Consider the following 18,179-nt stretch of genomic DNA (forward strand, 5'->3'; position numbering starts at 1 on the left):
AGGCATATGCTATGAACAGAAAAAATATAGGGAAAACATTTGAAAGCATCTATTTGAGTTCATTCTTTACAATTGAATAGTTCCAGAAATATCACTATATCAATTATTTATTTATAAAATAATGGATATCTACTATATCATGCGGTTTTTTAGTACATCAATCTCTGAAAGTGAGAATGAAATACTTTCCTCGACTGAAGTTCTTAATAAATCAATTAAAATATTATTCAAAGACTGTAATAAGAATGAATGTCATTATTAGTAAAATTATATAAAACGTATTTAAAAGAACTTAATTGAGTTCTCTTCACTTATTCAATAAAAATCTTACAGATCAAACTATCAAAAAAAATATTTTTTATATTAATAAAATTAAAGGGGGAATTTAATAATATATCACTGAATCATAATGAATAACTGTAGATCATGTAAGTGATTAATATGAAACTCTCAGGACGTGAAAGTTTATTTAGCACAATTTGTCCTCACAATATACACTCATCAAACCTCCATAACTCGAAGTACCATTTTACAAAGAAAATATTCGATTTATGTAGACTTCAAGTTAGAGAATTTTTTATCTTTTTTTGTTTTTCAAAGAAACTAGAATCACATTTTAAGATACTTATTTATTTATTTGAAATCAAATACAGCACAGAAGTTATTCTGAAATAAAATATGCAGAAATTAGGATTTTAGATTTCAATTTCTTTTTCTTATTTTCAGTAACAACAGATTCCAATTTATTCCAAACCTTATAGTGATCATCAGTTGAAGTATTATTCAGAAATTGGAGTATCATATAGAGAAATTCGAGTTATGGAAGCAAAATTGTATGTAATTTGCTCCCTAAAACCCTGTTGCACTCTTTTCAGTTCAAGTTATTGAAAATTCGAGTTATAGAAGTTCGATTAAGCTTTAGATTAAGTTATGTTTAGTTATGTTCAGTTATATTTGGAGACAAACTAACGAGAATTAAGTTATATTGATATATGTGGGCCCCGATACTTATACAATTATAAGCATTAATTAATGACCAGGATTAAATATTTCACAATGGATAGCTAAAAGTTTATCGGATATATGGTTTTACCTTTACTGATTGCCGCAAAAATGAATTTCCCAAAATGATTTCAATTTTATAAGTTAAATTCGAAATTCATTAAAATATATAATTATTGTTGAAGTTGGAAAGATATGTTAGTATTGAATTTAAGTCTTTAAGTGCTATGTAAAGGGATTTTGCGCTAAGATCCAACTAATTTTTAAGAACCCTATCAACCTGCATACAGACCCAGAAAAAAGAAATACTTAATGAGACAATATATGAAGAAGAAGTAGAATGCGAAACAATGTCATTGAAGTGAAAAAACTGAAAATAATACTTCCTCAGATCAATAAGTCTACAACATTATATATTCAATGAAACACAAGGCTACATAAGATTTCTATCTCACAAGATATGAGGATTAAATTTAGGATAACTAGCTATTTAGCAAATGAATATTTTCTAATATTAAATTTAGATTTCTTGAATCTGAAGTTGGTAAAAAAGAAACTTCTCTTTGTTCCTTTTTTCTAGATAACTAATTAAGCAGAGTGTAGGGAATCTTTTTATAAGTTACTGCTAGACGTTCGTATAGATCAGGCAACATCTTACTTAAATTAGTAAGAATACTATCAAAGTATTGCAAAATTAATGATAATTATTATAGTCAAATAAAAATTTAGTTCAAAAGAATTGACCTGATAATAAAAACAATTAAGCTTAGATGTAGTATCATAAAAGAATTCTATTTTTAGGTAATTTTTCTTTACGAGAACACTAATAATTCTTAAGTTAATTTATAGGAAAAGCTAATGAAATTTAATATGGTTTTACAATGCGTTCAAGGGTATTTACTATGGTCATAAACATTATCCGCTAAAATGTATTTCTTCAATGATTGTATTATACATTAAGACTGAAAAGTTTTCGGAAATTCTCATTTAAAATTCGCGCGCTGTATATTTTTCGATATTTTAAGTTTATGTAGTTTGGCAGCACTGTCCTTAATTACTATGCCAAAAATGAGCTCGATCTGTCAGACAGTTCGTTTACGGCAGCTGTTGAAACCAGTTCACCTCAGTAGTGCGTTGCGAAATGTCTTCGACGGTCGTACGACCGTCCTGGAAGGCTTTGTACCACTCATAAACTTGAGTTTTCGATAAAACTGATTCCCCATAAGCCTTTTGTAGCATTCGCAACGATTCTGCACACGAAATTTCGTTCGAAACACAAAATTTGATGCAAACTCTTTGTTCAATATTTTTTTCCATTGTTTTTTTCGCAACGCCCTACTGAGGTGAACTGGTTTCAACAGCTGCCGTAAACGAACTGTCTGACAGATCGCGCTCATTTTTGGCATAGTAATTAAGGACAGTGCTGCCAAACTACATAAACTTAAAATATCGAAAAATATACAGCGCGCGAATTTTAAATGAGAATTTCCGAAAACTTTTCGGTCTTAATGTACCAGATAATTAAATAACTAGAATGAGGACTATCAAAGGAGTATATACTTGACATATGCTCACTCAATATGGTAAAAAAAATGTTAATTTAATGTAAACAAATTTTGTGAGGTTGGGGTTAAGGATTTGTAAAACTATGGTATAAGTCGATATTCATTTTTTAACCCACTACAAATCTTAAAAAACTGTTATAATAACATTTAATAAAATGAATATATGAATATAATGTTTCGCAAATATTTGTAATAAGCTCAGGTAAAAAATAAACAACATATATTTTTTTATCAATAATATTGGTTCCTTTTATTGTATTACTACGCTGAAGGACGTTCATTGCAATATGTCATAAAAGGACTTATAAAGGTAGACAAGCAGCAATGCTAATTGCATATGAACTCTTTTCTTTTTTGCTACCTATTTTAATATATTCCAAAAAAAGTAGGAATACACTTCTAGGAATTGTCTAAGAAAAAATATATTTAATATTTTTGGAATTAGACTTTCCTTAATATTAATAGATTATTACATTATTCCTTTGAATTATTGAAGAAAAAGAGTCATGTAAAAGGTATTGTTTTAGTGATAATCAGCAAATTAAATTTCTCTAAAGATGGTTTAATTTACTTTTTTTAAAAAAAAAAGTACCACAAAATTAATTAAAATATGAGGTTCTAGAAAAAATGAAATTGTAAAAAGTTCTAATTTTTACTTCAGATGTTCATAATTATAGTGGCGCAGCTGTTTGCTCTTCTGTTATTACCTGACAAAGACGTCATTAATGTTAAAATTATTTTCTTTATTTTATTACGTATAATTTATTATAGATGTGGGCATAGTTTTTATAATAGTAACAAAAGCAAAACTTTTTGAAAAAGAAATAATTTAAAAACATTTATAGTAAAATAAGAATAAGGATGTTATATAAGTAAATATAATTTTTAAAGTAGATAAACTGACGAAAAATAAAAACGATGAATAAGAGAAGCAGTACATCAAACCACAAAGGCCACGATAACATGGGTATCAACTTAGAAAAGGCAACGATTATGTGAAAAGGAAGAGTTTTCATGCGAGACCACATAAGCTAAAAAAAAAGTCAATGACAAATTAGGTATCAAGAAAATATTTAACGGAACAAATAACGATGGGTTTTACCAATTAACTAGGCAACAATTTATCTGGAACTATAAAGCCATGATGATTATGATGATATTTTTGTTTTATCGATGAGGAAACGGGGAAATGTATGTACTACGAATAATGTTCTTGTTTAGTTTTTTGTTTATATTTGAAATATATATTTGAAAAATAGATAGATCGTAGCCAAAATCAGTTTCTTATAAAATCTAGATGTTAATCTAAAAATTCACTATTTGGTGTTTATGTTTTTTATTATAAACATAATAATATTTAATTTATTTTTATTATTACAAGTATTGGGTTTACACTCTATAACCACTCTTCATTAAAAATATTTCAACTCCACAACTTCAAATATGATTTCCAACAAAGCTGAATAAAATAGAATTCTCCAATGACTTTTGGAGAATGTACTATAGATATTTATTAAAATGATTTATATACTATATATAAGTTATTTTTTTGAATCTAATGGATTAAGTAACGAATGGGGTGGGAGGGTAGTTTCAACTGTGGAGAAAGTTGTAGAACTAGCCTACACTTAGAAAGAATGTTACTCCAAGACAAACATCTACGTAAAAAGCCAAGCAGTGCCGAAGTCAATAACTTGATTTCATTTATAATAAATAAAAAAAAACTATAGAAAGTCTCTTGAGTAACGAACTGGTACTTCCACAAACAAACATATTACACAGAGTCCTCTTTAAAACTCACAATGAAATTTCAAACATATTAGTTGAAAACTTAATAATGGTTAGATGAAGCAGTTCAAACTACTATAAAATTATAGAAGTTATATGCACATACTTGTTTTGTACAAGCACTGTCATAAAAAAATTGTAGAACTATCATAAATATGCTGAGAGGTCACAACCTAACAGTCACGTAGCATAAAATGTAGACAGAGAGAAATAAAAAAACATTTGAAGTTGTTATAAGAAGTTCATAAGTATATATAGTTTATTAGTTATCGTGACCTAATGTAAAATAGGACCTGAAATAGCTTAAATAGCTTACCAGCATAAATAATAAGATCCTATCTTTAAATAAGCATCGTTGTACACAATTGGCGTTGACAATTCTAGTCTAAAAAGTATATATGGAATATTTATATCAGTTTTTTGTCCTTTATTTTCACATTCAACCCATGACCTAATAACTCTTCAATCTACGCAATCAGACTCTCCTTCGAAAATGAGAAGGTCATACCAACATTTCTTTAACTTTTTTATGCGTATTTTATAAAGTGATTAATCTTTATTCTAAAAGTATGTCATTGCAACATTTTGATATCTGCAAACAATTAGTAGCCGTTGGGTGTCAGACCTGGAACGTACAGTGGGTGGGGAAGCAATAAAAAGCAACATTTATTTAATTTAAACATTGTTTTCATCGAACAATAGCAATCAGTTCGAAAGCAACTTATGTACGCTCATGTTAGTGTTAAATGGTAAACAGACTTCATTCTGATATCTTTGAAATGTCACCTATCTCAAGCAATTTCACAATGTGCTATATGTGCTATAGAAGTTATTTTCAAAACTATTTTGTGAACTTTTATTATTTTCCGGAAAAAATGCAGATACCAACAATAATAGTTAATTTCCCAGATGCAGAGCTTCCCTAATGTTTATAGAGCAACTGTTCGGCTTCCACCATTATAACCACTGTAACTAATTAATAGAATTTTGACCAATAGCGTTTGAAGACTATTACTCTCTAGAAATCATAAGGGTCTGTTAACAGTGTTGCTATATGTGTGTCAAACTGAAAACTTATTGAGCCATGTGATAACCAAACATAAATTATTGTTATTAATTGTTCTAACTATTACTAATTACTAATTAATGCAAATAAATCTTTATTTATATATAATTTTACTTTTATAGCATAATGTAGAAATAAAACAATATACATTCCCAATTTAATGTTAATATATCAATATTAAAAATGAACGTATGTTAATAACATTTATTATGTTGAAGCTGGTTTTAACTCGAGGTTTCTTCAAAACTCCTCTCTACACCTTGACTAGATTATTGTTTATCTCTTCATCAGACTAAGCCGTAAGCATTTTGACATTTGATAACGCGGTGTTGGTAAGTCTGTCAGTTTTCGCAAATAATTTCAGGGTTCTATCCTTTATGTGGAAAGAAGAAGACTTGAAATCATATTACAATTTGACATCTCGTGTGTTTAAAAAATTGGTTTAATTTACAAAATTCGTTGACATAAAGTTCTAACTCCATCGGGTATCATTAATGACTTATAGATTTATCAGAGTGACAAAACATCGACCTTAAGAAGATTGTGATTGCTCTAAATACAGGTGAGGTAAAAAAAATCCTGCGAAAATTATGAATAGGACAAGATGCATTAGTTTATCAATGGACGCAATGTTACGAACAGCTAATGTTTCAGTCCATCAAAAATACAAAACTATACAATAGTTCTATCAATCAAACCTAACCTAATCTAGGTTGATATTTCTAAAGTGAGAATGTGAGAATTATATGAGAAGAATAAGTAACATGGGATTCAATAGCATAACCCTTTTATTTCATGCAAGAGTACTAGAGAAAGAAGACATCACTTGTCTACATTATAGTGGTAATTGGAATCAGCATTGAGTCTCTAGTGGGTCTCCTGTTAGTGGCCAGAGTGTAATTATTATGCCAGTTTATATGTAAATGAGTTAAGATGAAAAATTTTGCAGAAGCATGATATTTTCGTGATTGCTTTCATTTACGAAAAGTGTTAACTTACTTGCAAGATCAATTTTGTTGTTGATGTTGCTCTGTGGTAATTTTGTTGTTGCTTTAGTTAGTTTGATTTTATAGATACAATTTCTTAAGAGGTGCTTTAGTATTAGTTGTTGGATTTGTTGCTTACTTACAATAAAGATTTACTAATATATTTGTAACTATTTTTCATTTGTTATAAAAAAAAAACAAAAAAATTTTATATATGTTAGAAAAAAATTACTTATTAATGAACGCTTAAACTTTAAGATACTTAAGTGTATCTACATTGAATCGTTGTTTTTGCTCAGCAATAAATTTTTGTATTATTAAATTTTGATTTATTTTCGTTTTGGTTTTTATTATTAATTTTGTTCGTTTGTTCATTTTTTATGAATTGATTTTGAACGAAACAAATAAAATAAAATCAAAAATTTTGTTTTTATATTAGATACTTTTAGTAATTATTTTTTCTCAATATTAGCAATTGTTTAATAAAATATAACTACAATAATAGCATTTCTTTCAAATGATTTGGTAAGGTGCAATTGCGAGGACGACAGTTTAAACGAGTTGAAAGAGTTGAAGATGTGTTCTTGGGAAGCAGCTAGCAGCTTAGCTAAAAGCTAAGATATAATTTAGAGCTGTAAACAGTCGGTTATTTAATTTTAAATCTTGACAAAAGAGTTTTGATTCAACTTTCCCTTTTTCTTTTTGTACAATAGTTCTTTAAAAATGCTTATTATAGTAGGTATGATGTATAGTATTATTAATATTAATGATATATAAAAACTTTGAATGCAATTCTTTTACAGATATAAATGGAATTATCCTGCAGGCGAAGCACCGAGTTAACAATTGAGTTACGATCAATATGTAAACGACAAAAAAACGTATAAAATAGTTTCATTTCATTTTCGTTTCCGTTTCCGTTTACACAACGTTAATTTATAGGTTTTCTTTCATTTTAATTATACTATTATTAATTTTTTTGACTTTCGTATTGATTTCGAATTTTATTTTGTGTTGTTTTCGAATTTCAAACTTCACTGCGATGCCGCTAGTTGACCTCTTCTTTAATTAAATTATTATTGCAGTTTTAGTTGTGGTATTTGTTGCAGTAGTACTTACAGCCTTTAAGTTTTAAATGCTTGTTGCAAATAGTTCTTTGATTTTATCAAATATATTTATATACATTTATATATATTTATTTTGGTTAGTAGTTTTTGTGACCGAAATTAAATTCTTGTCTTACTAAGTTTCCCTCATAGCTTATCCTCATTAATTTTGTTTGCAGGTTTGTGCTGTCTATATACTTTAGTTTGATTCGACTCCTCTCGTTAACGTTCCCCTCTTTATATATATGTATAAATATATATATTTGCTCAAATATATTTATTCATATCAGTTTTAATACATATGAAATAACTTCTCTGAGTTATGTATTTCTTTTAATTGTATTAATAGTAATCTTAATTGTATTAATAAAAAATTTAATAGTAGTAATAGTTTTGGTAATTGCAAAAATAATGGTGGTAACAAATGGTAGTTGTTGTTATAACAGTACCTGAAATTAAAAAAAAAGATTAATTAGTATTATTATTAAATTAAGAATCATATTTATATATATATTATTAAAATATCTATAAGTTTAATATATTGTCCAAAAAAAGTGAGTTTCAACATTACTTTCTGACCATTTATTAATTTGCTAAGAACTAGAGAACTCTCCAATTTTTTTATATAATGGTTTTATTAATACGAAAAAAATGTTTTAACTTTTGTTAGTCTTATACATTTATAAAAAAAGTAAAAAAGATTGTAAAAATCAAAAGAATACTTATATCACATAGCGGAAGTTACACGAAATTGTGAATGAGATAGCAATTGGTCCTCCAATATATTTAACAGCAAGCCCATTACAAAAGCAATTGAATCTAAATATTTAGAAACACATCTCGATTACCGTGGTAAAAGTATATCTCCACTAAGAGAAAACAACTTACTTTAAAGATGTCAAATATAAACTATGTGATTGGACTTATATAGGCCGATTAAAGTAAAACTGTCTACAGAAAACCAACTAATGATCTACAAGTTAATTGTAAACCAATTTGAATTGTGGGGTCCAGCTGTACAACCCAATTTCAATATCATGCAGGGATAACAAACAAAACCACGTCTCGTGATACTAAATGCACTAAGACACGTCTACACTAAGACAATGCAGTTCTGGTTTTAAAACAAATTTTTTCAAATGAAGAACTACAAATCTTAAGTATAAGTGATATGAGTATAGAATACAGAATTAAAAAATTAATATATTTAATATTAATTTATTATCATAATCTAAAAAATGAATTAGAAGTTTATCACATATCTCAAACTAATTGATATAGTAGAGATTAATAGAAGTATTTCACAATATAATACCATTAAGCATGCTTATTATATGCTATTCGAAAGCACTATTTTTAAAAACTTACTAGATGCAAAGGTGGTTTTTTATATGCATGAAACCCCTTAGGGATCTCACCCCTACAAAAAAAACATTTCGAGAAATGTAACGCCTTTCAAACCCAAATGCATAACTACAATTAATGTAATCATACATAATGTATGCTAAGATGATCCTAAGATTTAACTAACCTAGTGAGGTTAGGTTAATGAGGTTCATAATGATAATAATATCTTTACTTAATACTTAAAGAATATCTTTACTTAATAATAAGTAAAGAATTCATTCAGTTTTATATGCAAAGAAATTACGGACAAGCAGTTATAAATATTTGAAAATTTACTTAATGCCATTCTAATCGATCTGCATAAAGGTGCTTACAAACAAATACTTGATATACAAATGCACCATGAAAAAAATTAAATATATAGAATTTTGTTACGTAGCTCCCCTTTGACATATGGTAACAGGTAATAAACGAAAACTAGATTGCATACACTAATGTACGTAAACGGAGATAAAACCAGGATTAATCACAACGAAAGTGATGAAATATATTTGATAGAGTATAATTTATTTTAAGTTGCCACCTTTAATTCAAATTTCTGTTATCAGCAATATATTGCACAATCAAATCATTTTTTTGATCCTAATCCTAGAAAAGAACCGTGAAATTTTCAAAAATTTGACCCTAATATTGTATAATAGAATACTTGAAAAAATTGTGTGTGATTTCAGTTAATAAAGTTATTTTGACCTTATAAAAAATTTTAAATAAAATTATTTAAAAGTGCTGTATACTTTTTGCCCAACCTAAAATCACATATAATTGATCTGTCATGACTACCTGTGTGAATAATATTAAAGCTTCGGGAAAGAAAATGTAAAATAAATTGTTTTTTTATGTTATTTAATATTATCTTCACCAAATATATTTAAAATTATTATTATTATTGTTAGGGGATGAGGCACTGCAACCATCGGGCCTTTTGTGCCACCTTCTGGGCTTAGATTAGGTCTCTAAGCCCTGTTGCGTCAATAAAAATTAGTATAGAACCTACTTTACAGAGTTTTATTGCCTCTTCCGATATATTTAAAGCAATCGTATTCAATTTTTTGAAATACTAGTCCTGCAATAATGTTATCATGTAATGCCAGTAAATATATATTTGCCATATTATTTTATTTTTGAATTAAAAATTTTAAATTGAATGTTGTGAGTTATTTTAACGTTTTTTTAAAAACACTAGAATGCTATTATATGTCATATTTAAATAAATGCATTCTAGATCATTTCAAGCAGTCTCTAGTATATTATGTTTTTTTATTAACCTCTCACTAATATTCGGATACGAGTGTTTATCAATTCGAATGTCTTGGAGTATATTTATTTCCGGATGTCTCATAGTACATCATTAATTTATTATAGCTACTGTTTTCAATTTTCAAAATATTAGTGTGATATGCTCTCGAAATAAATAAATAATATTTTTATTTTGACTAATTTTTTCAAGAAATATCAATATTAAATTGTTCTACGAGTATTAATAGGCAATTATGGTTTAGAAACAAATTTCTAAGTAGAAAAGTTAACAAAATTTTGTTGTTGCAATTCATTATTATTTAAAAAACTAGAACTTAATTTATATAGTTTTTTCATTCTGTTCGAGTTATAAAGATTTCAATGAAAATAACTACGGTGTTCACATCATCGCAAACTTCGTATTAATGACTGTCCGGACTATATTTGTATATAGTATATTACATATAGTATACTATATATAGATATTATACTATATTTGTAATGCGGCCATGAAAGCGTTTTATGAATATCGAACTCATCCGAAAGACTTGTACCGACAACTTAAAGAATATTCAGGGAACTTCTTTTTTTATAAAATTAATTTGTTTTTGCCAAAACAACATTTTTTTCGGTTAGCTTTGAACAGTGCCTTGCACATTTAAATCAAGCTTAAATAAATTATTTTATTTATTTTGAAAACATATGTATATGAACTATATATTATATAAATATTTTCTTTTGCTGAGTGGTGTCTACATATTCGACGGTATATTGGATTTTACCCATACTATCGAATGCATTTATATGACTTTAGTAAATGTGCGTCTGTCTGGATGATTGCTTGTTCGCAAAGTAATTACTTTATTTATTATAGAAATAAAATCAACTTTTCGGTAGATGTTTGTTAAACTAAGTTATTAAATAAGTTAATTTTTGAATCAATTTCGTTGAATATGAAAAATTTTATCATATTTCTTATAATTTGAGTTACACTATCAACAATTGGGATAATGTAATTATTTATAGATATACATACTTTTTTGTTTGAATACAGTTAATTAAATTAAAAAACAAAAAAAAAACAAAAAAATAACCACTAATATCAAGTCCTTTATTTACTGGGTTTTATTTCATTGCACAGAATTTACAAAAAAATAAAAACAAAAAAACATATTTAAAAAATTTTCAGAACTTCCTGTTGTTAAATGGGTTTAAAATATATCACATTTCAAGTTAGGAGAAAAAAAATTTAAATAAAATGTTCAGTAACAAAACTGGAAAGTGTAATAAAAATTGGAATAATTTAGCATATAAAAAAGTGTGTTGCCAGAAAAACGCTTTAATAAAAATTTGCATAAAATTCATAACCTAAAAGTAATAAAAAAAAGTGGGAAAAAATCGAAATTGGATAAAAAAATAAATCTTAAAAAACCCATTAAATAAAGTGAAAAATATAAAAACTAAATAAGAAATAATATTAAAATTATGCAAAATTACGTACATACACGCGCATATTGGTGCACTAATACACACTCATCGATTGAATAAACTAAGTTGACTGACTTCCGGTACCGGCAGAGTAGAGCAAAGGTGATAATAATATGTATCAGATATATATGTAAATTCAGTCTATTGTATGTCTTTTTTATGGATGATAATAATAAAAAGAATAATCAACTGAAGGAAAACAAAATCAAGTCAATTCATGGCAGTGTAAAAACGGATATTCTAACGCCCATAACTTCCTTTTGAACTTATGGTAATAGTTATGAAAACACTTAAAACAATATAAAATTAAATGTCTAAAAAACTCAAAATAAAAATCGACAACAAAGTCAATGACAAGGTTCAACGTGACTAAAGTGTAAGCACATAGCAGAGGAGAAGACATCGGCTATACCCGACAAAGGCATATTATCGCCTTTGAGAGAAAAAAATCATAAAAGAAAAAATTAAAAAAGAAAAATATCTAGAACATTAAAAACACTTTTCGAAAAAATGTCAAAGAATATAAACAACAAAAAGAATGTGTATAAAGGATAGCCTACGAAAAGGAAAAGTGCCTGACAAACAGAAATACAAAATCAGAAAGCAGCTGCTAGGGAACGTACCCAGGCTCAGGTAACTCAACCACTTCAAACAATTTTTGACTTTTAAGTAGTATCGAGCGTGAAAAAGATGAACACGTAATATTTAGAAGACAGGAATTTAAATTTTTTTTATCCTTTTTAAAATGTGTGTTTATGCATTAGAAGCGTAAATGAGAATCCTTTCACACAAACATTACTGAATTTAAATATTTTACCATTCAGTTTTTTTTCCAAAAATTGTTTTTTTTTAACCTTCAGTTTATATTACCCACTTTGCAGTTTAAGGTTAAAGCAGAAAAATGACCCAAAATTTTTTTTATAAATGACCATAGACTTGGTTTGATTACACACATAATCATATAATTAGTTCTGGTTTTGCATGTAAATAAGATAAATAAAAAAAACTAAAAAAAATTTATTAACAATTAAAAAAATAAAAACAAAAAATAAAAACAAAAATTAAAAAACAATTTTATAAAAAAAAATAAATAAGTAAATAAAAAAAATAAATAAAATAAAATAATTTTAAAAAAAAATATTAAAAAAAAACAAAAGAAAAGAATAAAAAAAATAATTAAAAAAAAAATATTAAAAAAAAACAAAAAAAATGTATTTAAAAAAAATATTTTAAAAAATACTTTAAAAAAAATATTTTTAAATATATTTAAAAAAAAAATATTTAAAAAAAAAATATTTAACGAGAAATATAAATAAAATAATTTAAAAAAAAGGAATAAAAAAACAAGAATAAAAAAGTATAAAAAAAATAAAAAAAAATAAAAAAAAGAACAAAAAATATTTAAAAAAATAAAACAAAAATATTTTAAATAAAATCAAAAAAAGATTTAGAGAATAAAAACTTCAGATAAAACAGAAGGCAATAGATTATTTGTTGACTCATATTTTATATAATTAGGATTCCACGAGGTACTCTAGAACCTTGTTTTTTATTATTATATATGTTTAAAATTAATTAATTACCCAAATCTTCATGAATTTAAAGTATATTATATATCTTCTCATGATCTATTTGATATAGTATGTATTAATAATTGTATTACACAAAACAATACTAGTATAATAAATACTGCAATGTTCCAATTATATGCTATTCAAAAGCATTATTTTTTCAGTACTGTACTTGATGCACAGATGGCTTTTATATGTAAAGAAATTAGCCATTTGAATACCCTCTTATTCCACATATAGTATATGTTGCAGTGATACGGAACATTGTTTTTATGCAGAAGATGTGCTGATTGATTATTTTTTTTTAAGACAGCAGTGCACTTGATTTTAAAGTTATCTATAAGAGGTTGGTTATTACTGGCTATTATTTATATATATACCATATATAAATAACTATGTATGTAAAAAAAACAAATATTTAAAATTTTATTTTTTTCTAAAAAAAAAAATATTTAGATGTTGAATTATTGTAAGAAATCAGTAGATAGGTGGGTACTTTATGTTTTACCCTACTTAATACATCAACATATCTTTGAAAGAGTCCAAAACTTAAAATAAGTTTTTGAATGCAACTTTTTCCAACATTTTTGAGTGATTCAAGTTTTTTTCAAGTGTGTAACTTTCTCTACAAGGAAAAGGGCATACTGAAAATAATTTGGGCAAATGTAAGTTCAAATATTCCTTTTCGGATCTCAGATACTGAAAAAGTTTAATAATTAATATATATATTTATATTTATATAAACCAACAAATATAAAATAAAAAATGAAAATAGAATCCACAATTACCAAGGTTTTTTTTTTTTTTTTGTTTTTGACCAAATAATTTGAAAAGTCTTACTCTCTGCTTTTTTCAAAAGCAAAAATAAATAAAATAAAAGTGTATGAAAAATCTGTAAAATGTGAACTGTTAAGTTTTTAATTTGTAAAAGTTTTAATAAATAGAATTCTTTACTTATATTGTTCAAGTAATTCATGTAATTCTTCTATTATATGTTGTTCTATTTTTATATTCTTTATGTTTTCAATTTCTTTTCTGCAATTGTCTTTTAAAAACTATTGCTTTGTATCCTTTTTTCGGTTTTATTTCTTTTGTTGAACTTGTTGCCATTACAGCTTCAAGACAACAACTCAAGGCAAATCATAATAGAAAAAACAATAACAGCAATTAATCACCAAAAGTCATAAAAGGAATAAAGAAATTTCAAAACAAAAACATAACTAAAAGGAGAAAGAAAATGAGTTTAAGGATAATAAGAGGGTTGTAACAAAGAATGGAATCCGTTTTAATTGCATATTTCTAATGGCTATAAAATGAGACGGTGACTTTCAAAGACTACCAGTCACGAAATGCAAATGAGCTATAAATTCTAATAAAACGGAAATATAATTAAAAGTGGGGAACAATTTGAAAAATAGACGAATTGTCTATAAATTATTGAGCTCATTATTTCACATTTTCGCTGAAATATTTTTGGAAAAATTAAATAATTATGAAAGTTATAAGTTTCAAAAAAAAAAATCAATAGATTTAATTAAGTTCAGTTTAGATTTAAACAGTCCAGTATATTTATTTACAGCATGTCAAATGATTCGATGTTGATATAATAATCTAAATGAATAAATTATTGCAATAAAAGATATTGTATGTTTATTTTTTGTTACTACTAATATCTGTTTTGTCAAGATTTCAAGATTTCTATTTCATTTCATTTAATAATATGTGTATAACGATTGCATATATAATTCTGTATAATATATCATGTATAAATAATATATTGACAATAAAAAAAACACAAATTGTGAGCATAATATATTACAAATAAAAAATAGATTTAATATTATATGAGATGACATAGTTTTTTTATAGGTACGTATAGATATTTATAAAAAGTCTAAGTGTCCAAAGAGGATTGAGTGGTGCTTAGTAGACTTTAGTTTCCTCTTAGGACAGGCATCTGGTACTTTTGGATTATTTTAACCACTTCTCTGCGGTGGTTGTTACGCAGACAATCATAATTGGCAATTTCATACTATTAATACTATTTTAATCACGGACCTTAACAGTTATCATAAAAAAAATAAAAATCGCCTTTTAACTATTATCATTCGTATTTTAAAATAAAGCTCAAAAAATAATAATTAAATTTGCTTTATATTATATTCCTCAAAAATAATTATTTTATATGCCTTTTATTTTTTCGCACAAGAAATAACTCTCGAAATTCTGCTTTTTATTTTAAAACGCACAAATAACTGTAACTTTTGCGTTATAAATATAAAATCATAAATAACTCGCACTGGCCTGCCGAATATTTTCAAGACCAGAAAATAAAATGCATTTTTCATATTAGGTAGTTGTTTTTGTATTTCCATACAAACGGATTAAGGCGTTTCATCATATGCTATAGGATCAATGTGACACAGGTGACCACGTAATTGTGACCAAAATTAAATGAAAATTTCTCTTCTGCGTTCATTCACAATTTTTTTATTTATATTAAGAGCAACAACAACAATTTCACCTTTGACATGATAATAACTATCTATATAACATGGGCTGGGCCTTACCTCCCCTAAAAAATTAGGGCTATTGACACCTTTAATCAAATCCTTGGTTCAAGATCACAAGCCTTATTCGATTCAATAAAAGTCGAATAAATAATGGAATTGTTTTCTTAAAAACACTGACAATCACTGGATATTAGTTGTAAATATACTTTATAGAATTAGATTATCAAATTAGAAAGTGCAGAACTTTCTTTAATTACGTAATTATACACACAAAAACTTTCACCCACACTTAAATACCAAAAGGTAAATATAAAACAAAATGGCGATAATAAAGTACATAAAAGATACAAATCAATTAAATTAATGTTTAAGTAATTTATGTTCATGCGTCCATGTCAAAGTTTACATATCTGTGTGTGTATGTATATCTATCTATATTGTTTCGGTATTACTCTACTGTGGCTGTTGCTACTATCGCAATGTTGGCTGACTGAGAGTAAAGGCAATAAATAATTAAATTTAATCCCACAAGGCGTTTGCTATATGAACACCGCACTAATAACAGCCAATAACAGAAGCCAAGCCACAACTACAGAATAAAACCTTTTCTACTATTATAAACCAATGTGGTAATTATAGTAAGTTTTATGGCTTGTTTACATCAAAGCTAATACGAATACACACTCGGACGCAACGTTATCATGTACGTTGAAGATATGCAGATACATTTAACCGAGCCTACTATAATGCAGGTATGCGGCAACTTATTTACAGAAGAAAAAAAACTTTAAAAACTCTAAGTTTATGGGTTCAGTTCTAGTTAAGTGTCATTTTGTATGCCTTATGGATTTCCTTTATAGAATTTGTAGAGCAAAAATTTCAGTGGTCAGTTAGGAACAAACCATTGTTAAAAAGTGTTTTTACTGAGTTTTCCTGAATTTTATTTCCATTTTAAAGATTAACGAATACGAATTGCTTTCAATTTGTGCTTTCAATTTACAGAAGGCGTAGCATTTATTGAAAGAAGTGAACTTTTGAATTTCCAAGTATAAAGTTGCAATGGAAGATAGTTTCTCTAGCATCTAATAAGTTATTTGGTATTATACAGAAAATATTTTATATTGAATTTTTATAAATTTTTTTCAATTTATGAAAATGCATTTTTTTACACTTTTGCTATTAGTTCTTAGCAAGTTTTTCAAATTTAATTTTCATAATTTTATCTTTTTACTTTATTAACATATTAATTTTGCTTTTGTTTGCAAATATATCGCCGAAAGGATAAAAATTTTCTAGAAACCACAAACAAAGGAACACAAACACTGAAGAGAGCAAGCGCAATTTAAGCACGTGTATGTTAAATTTTCTATATGCCTGCTCGCCTGCCCGCCTGCCCGCCCGTTCGACTGACTGTTTGTCTGTTTATTTGTCTTTCAGTTGAACAGTTTGTCTGGTTTATTACACGTTACTTGCTATTGCCATCATCATATCCTTGCTGCTGCCACATCCCTGCTAAGAGCAGTGTGGGTGTAGTACTACGTATGGTGTATGCTCTGCCGTTGTATTGTGTTGTGTTGTGTTTTGTGGGGGGAAATGCTGGCATTTCATGTGCTTTAGTGAAATGCGCCAAAAAGTGACTTCCGCCTTATTTAAGCACAAGAACAAATACTACTTTGAAACATACCTATATATATATATAATACTATATATACATATATATATATATATAGTAATATATATTCGTATGCAAAGAAATTATACAAATACAATAAAAGGATACAAAACGTTAGAGCAGCAAGTGAACGCAACAAAAAGGACATGTTGCTACTGCTGCTGTCAGTGACGCCGCCACTGTCTTCTTGCTCAACCATAATATTGTGTTGTGTCCTTATAAGCCATATGGATAGCATGAATTTTAGTATTCATGTTTTTGACATATTTCGCAACTTTGTATGTATTGTTCTTGTTGTTGTTGTTGGTTTTTCGTTTTTTTTGTTTTTGCTTTCCAGTTATATCGTTAAACTAGCAATTCGACCGACAGTGACAGCTTGAAGCAAATATATTTTTATTTTTCATTTGTGTATTTTTAGGCGCATATCAAATATACTATATTATAACTATTTTGTTTATAATTGAAAATATTTAAAATGGTTAAAATGTCATGACTTTTCAAGTTTTTTCAACAACGATTGTTGCTATTTTTCATTATTATTTTTTTCAAAAAAAAAAAATAATTTTTTAACATTTTTGCATGAAGTTTTATTTATCTGACATTTTAAAATAACTACAAAAACATTTAAATAAACAAAAATTTTTCAAACCAAAATATGTATAGCAAAAATTAAATTTCGGTTATTTTTTTTTTTATTATTTAACTTGGTCTAAATTGCCATTTAAACTAAACATATTAGACTCTAATAATTCCCTGAAACACCGTTTGGCATTGGTGAA

The 18,179-nt window shown here is 26.7% G+C and overlaps 1 protein-coding gene across 3 annotated transcripts in view; it reads right to left on the reverse strand.

Moving 5' to 3' along the window:
• The window catches only part of LOC119662109 (AF4/FMR2 family member lilli), a 199,839-nt gene that overhangs the window by 11,552 nt on the left and 170,108 nt on the right, over nucleotides 1-18,179 (reverse strand). The window contains exon 2 of one of the 3 annotated variants that reach the window (XM_038071661.1): nucleotides 7,651-7,962. The exons of 1 other annotated variant lie outside the window; for it this stretch is intronic. In XM_038071661.1, the coding sequence (XP_037927589.1) occupies nucleotides 7,651-7,664 (14 nt within the window). In that variant the 5' untranslated portion in view covers nucleotides 7,665-7,962. Of the gene's footprint in view, nucleotides 1-6,420; nucleotides 6,563-7,650; nucleotides 7,963-18,179 lie in introns of those variants that run through there. One more of the 3 variants, XM_038071662.1, reaches the window with a different exon arrangement.

Source organism: Teleopsis dalmanni, chromosome X, assembly GCF_002237135.1.
Source record: "Teleopsis dalmanni isolate 2A chromosome X, ASM223713v2, whole genome shotgun sequence".
NCBI classification, from domain to species: Eukaryota; Metazoa; Arthropoda; class Insecta; order Diptera; family Diopsidae; genus Teleopsis; species Teleopsis dalmanni.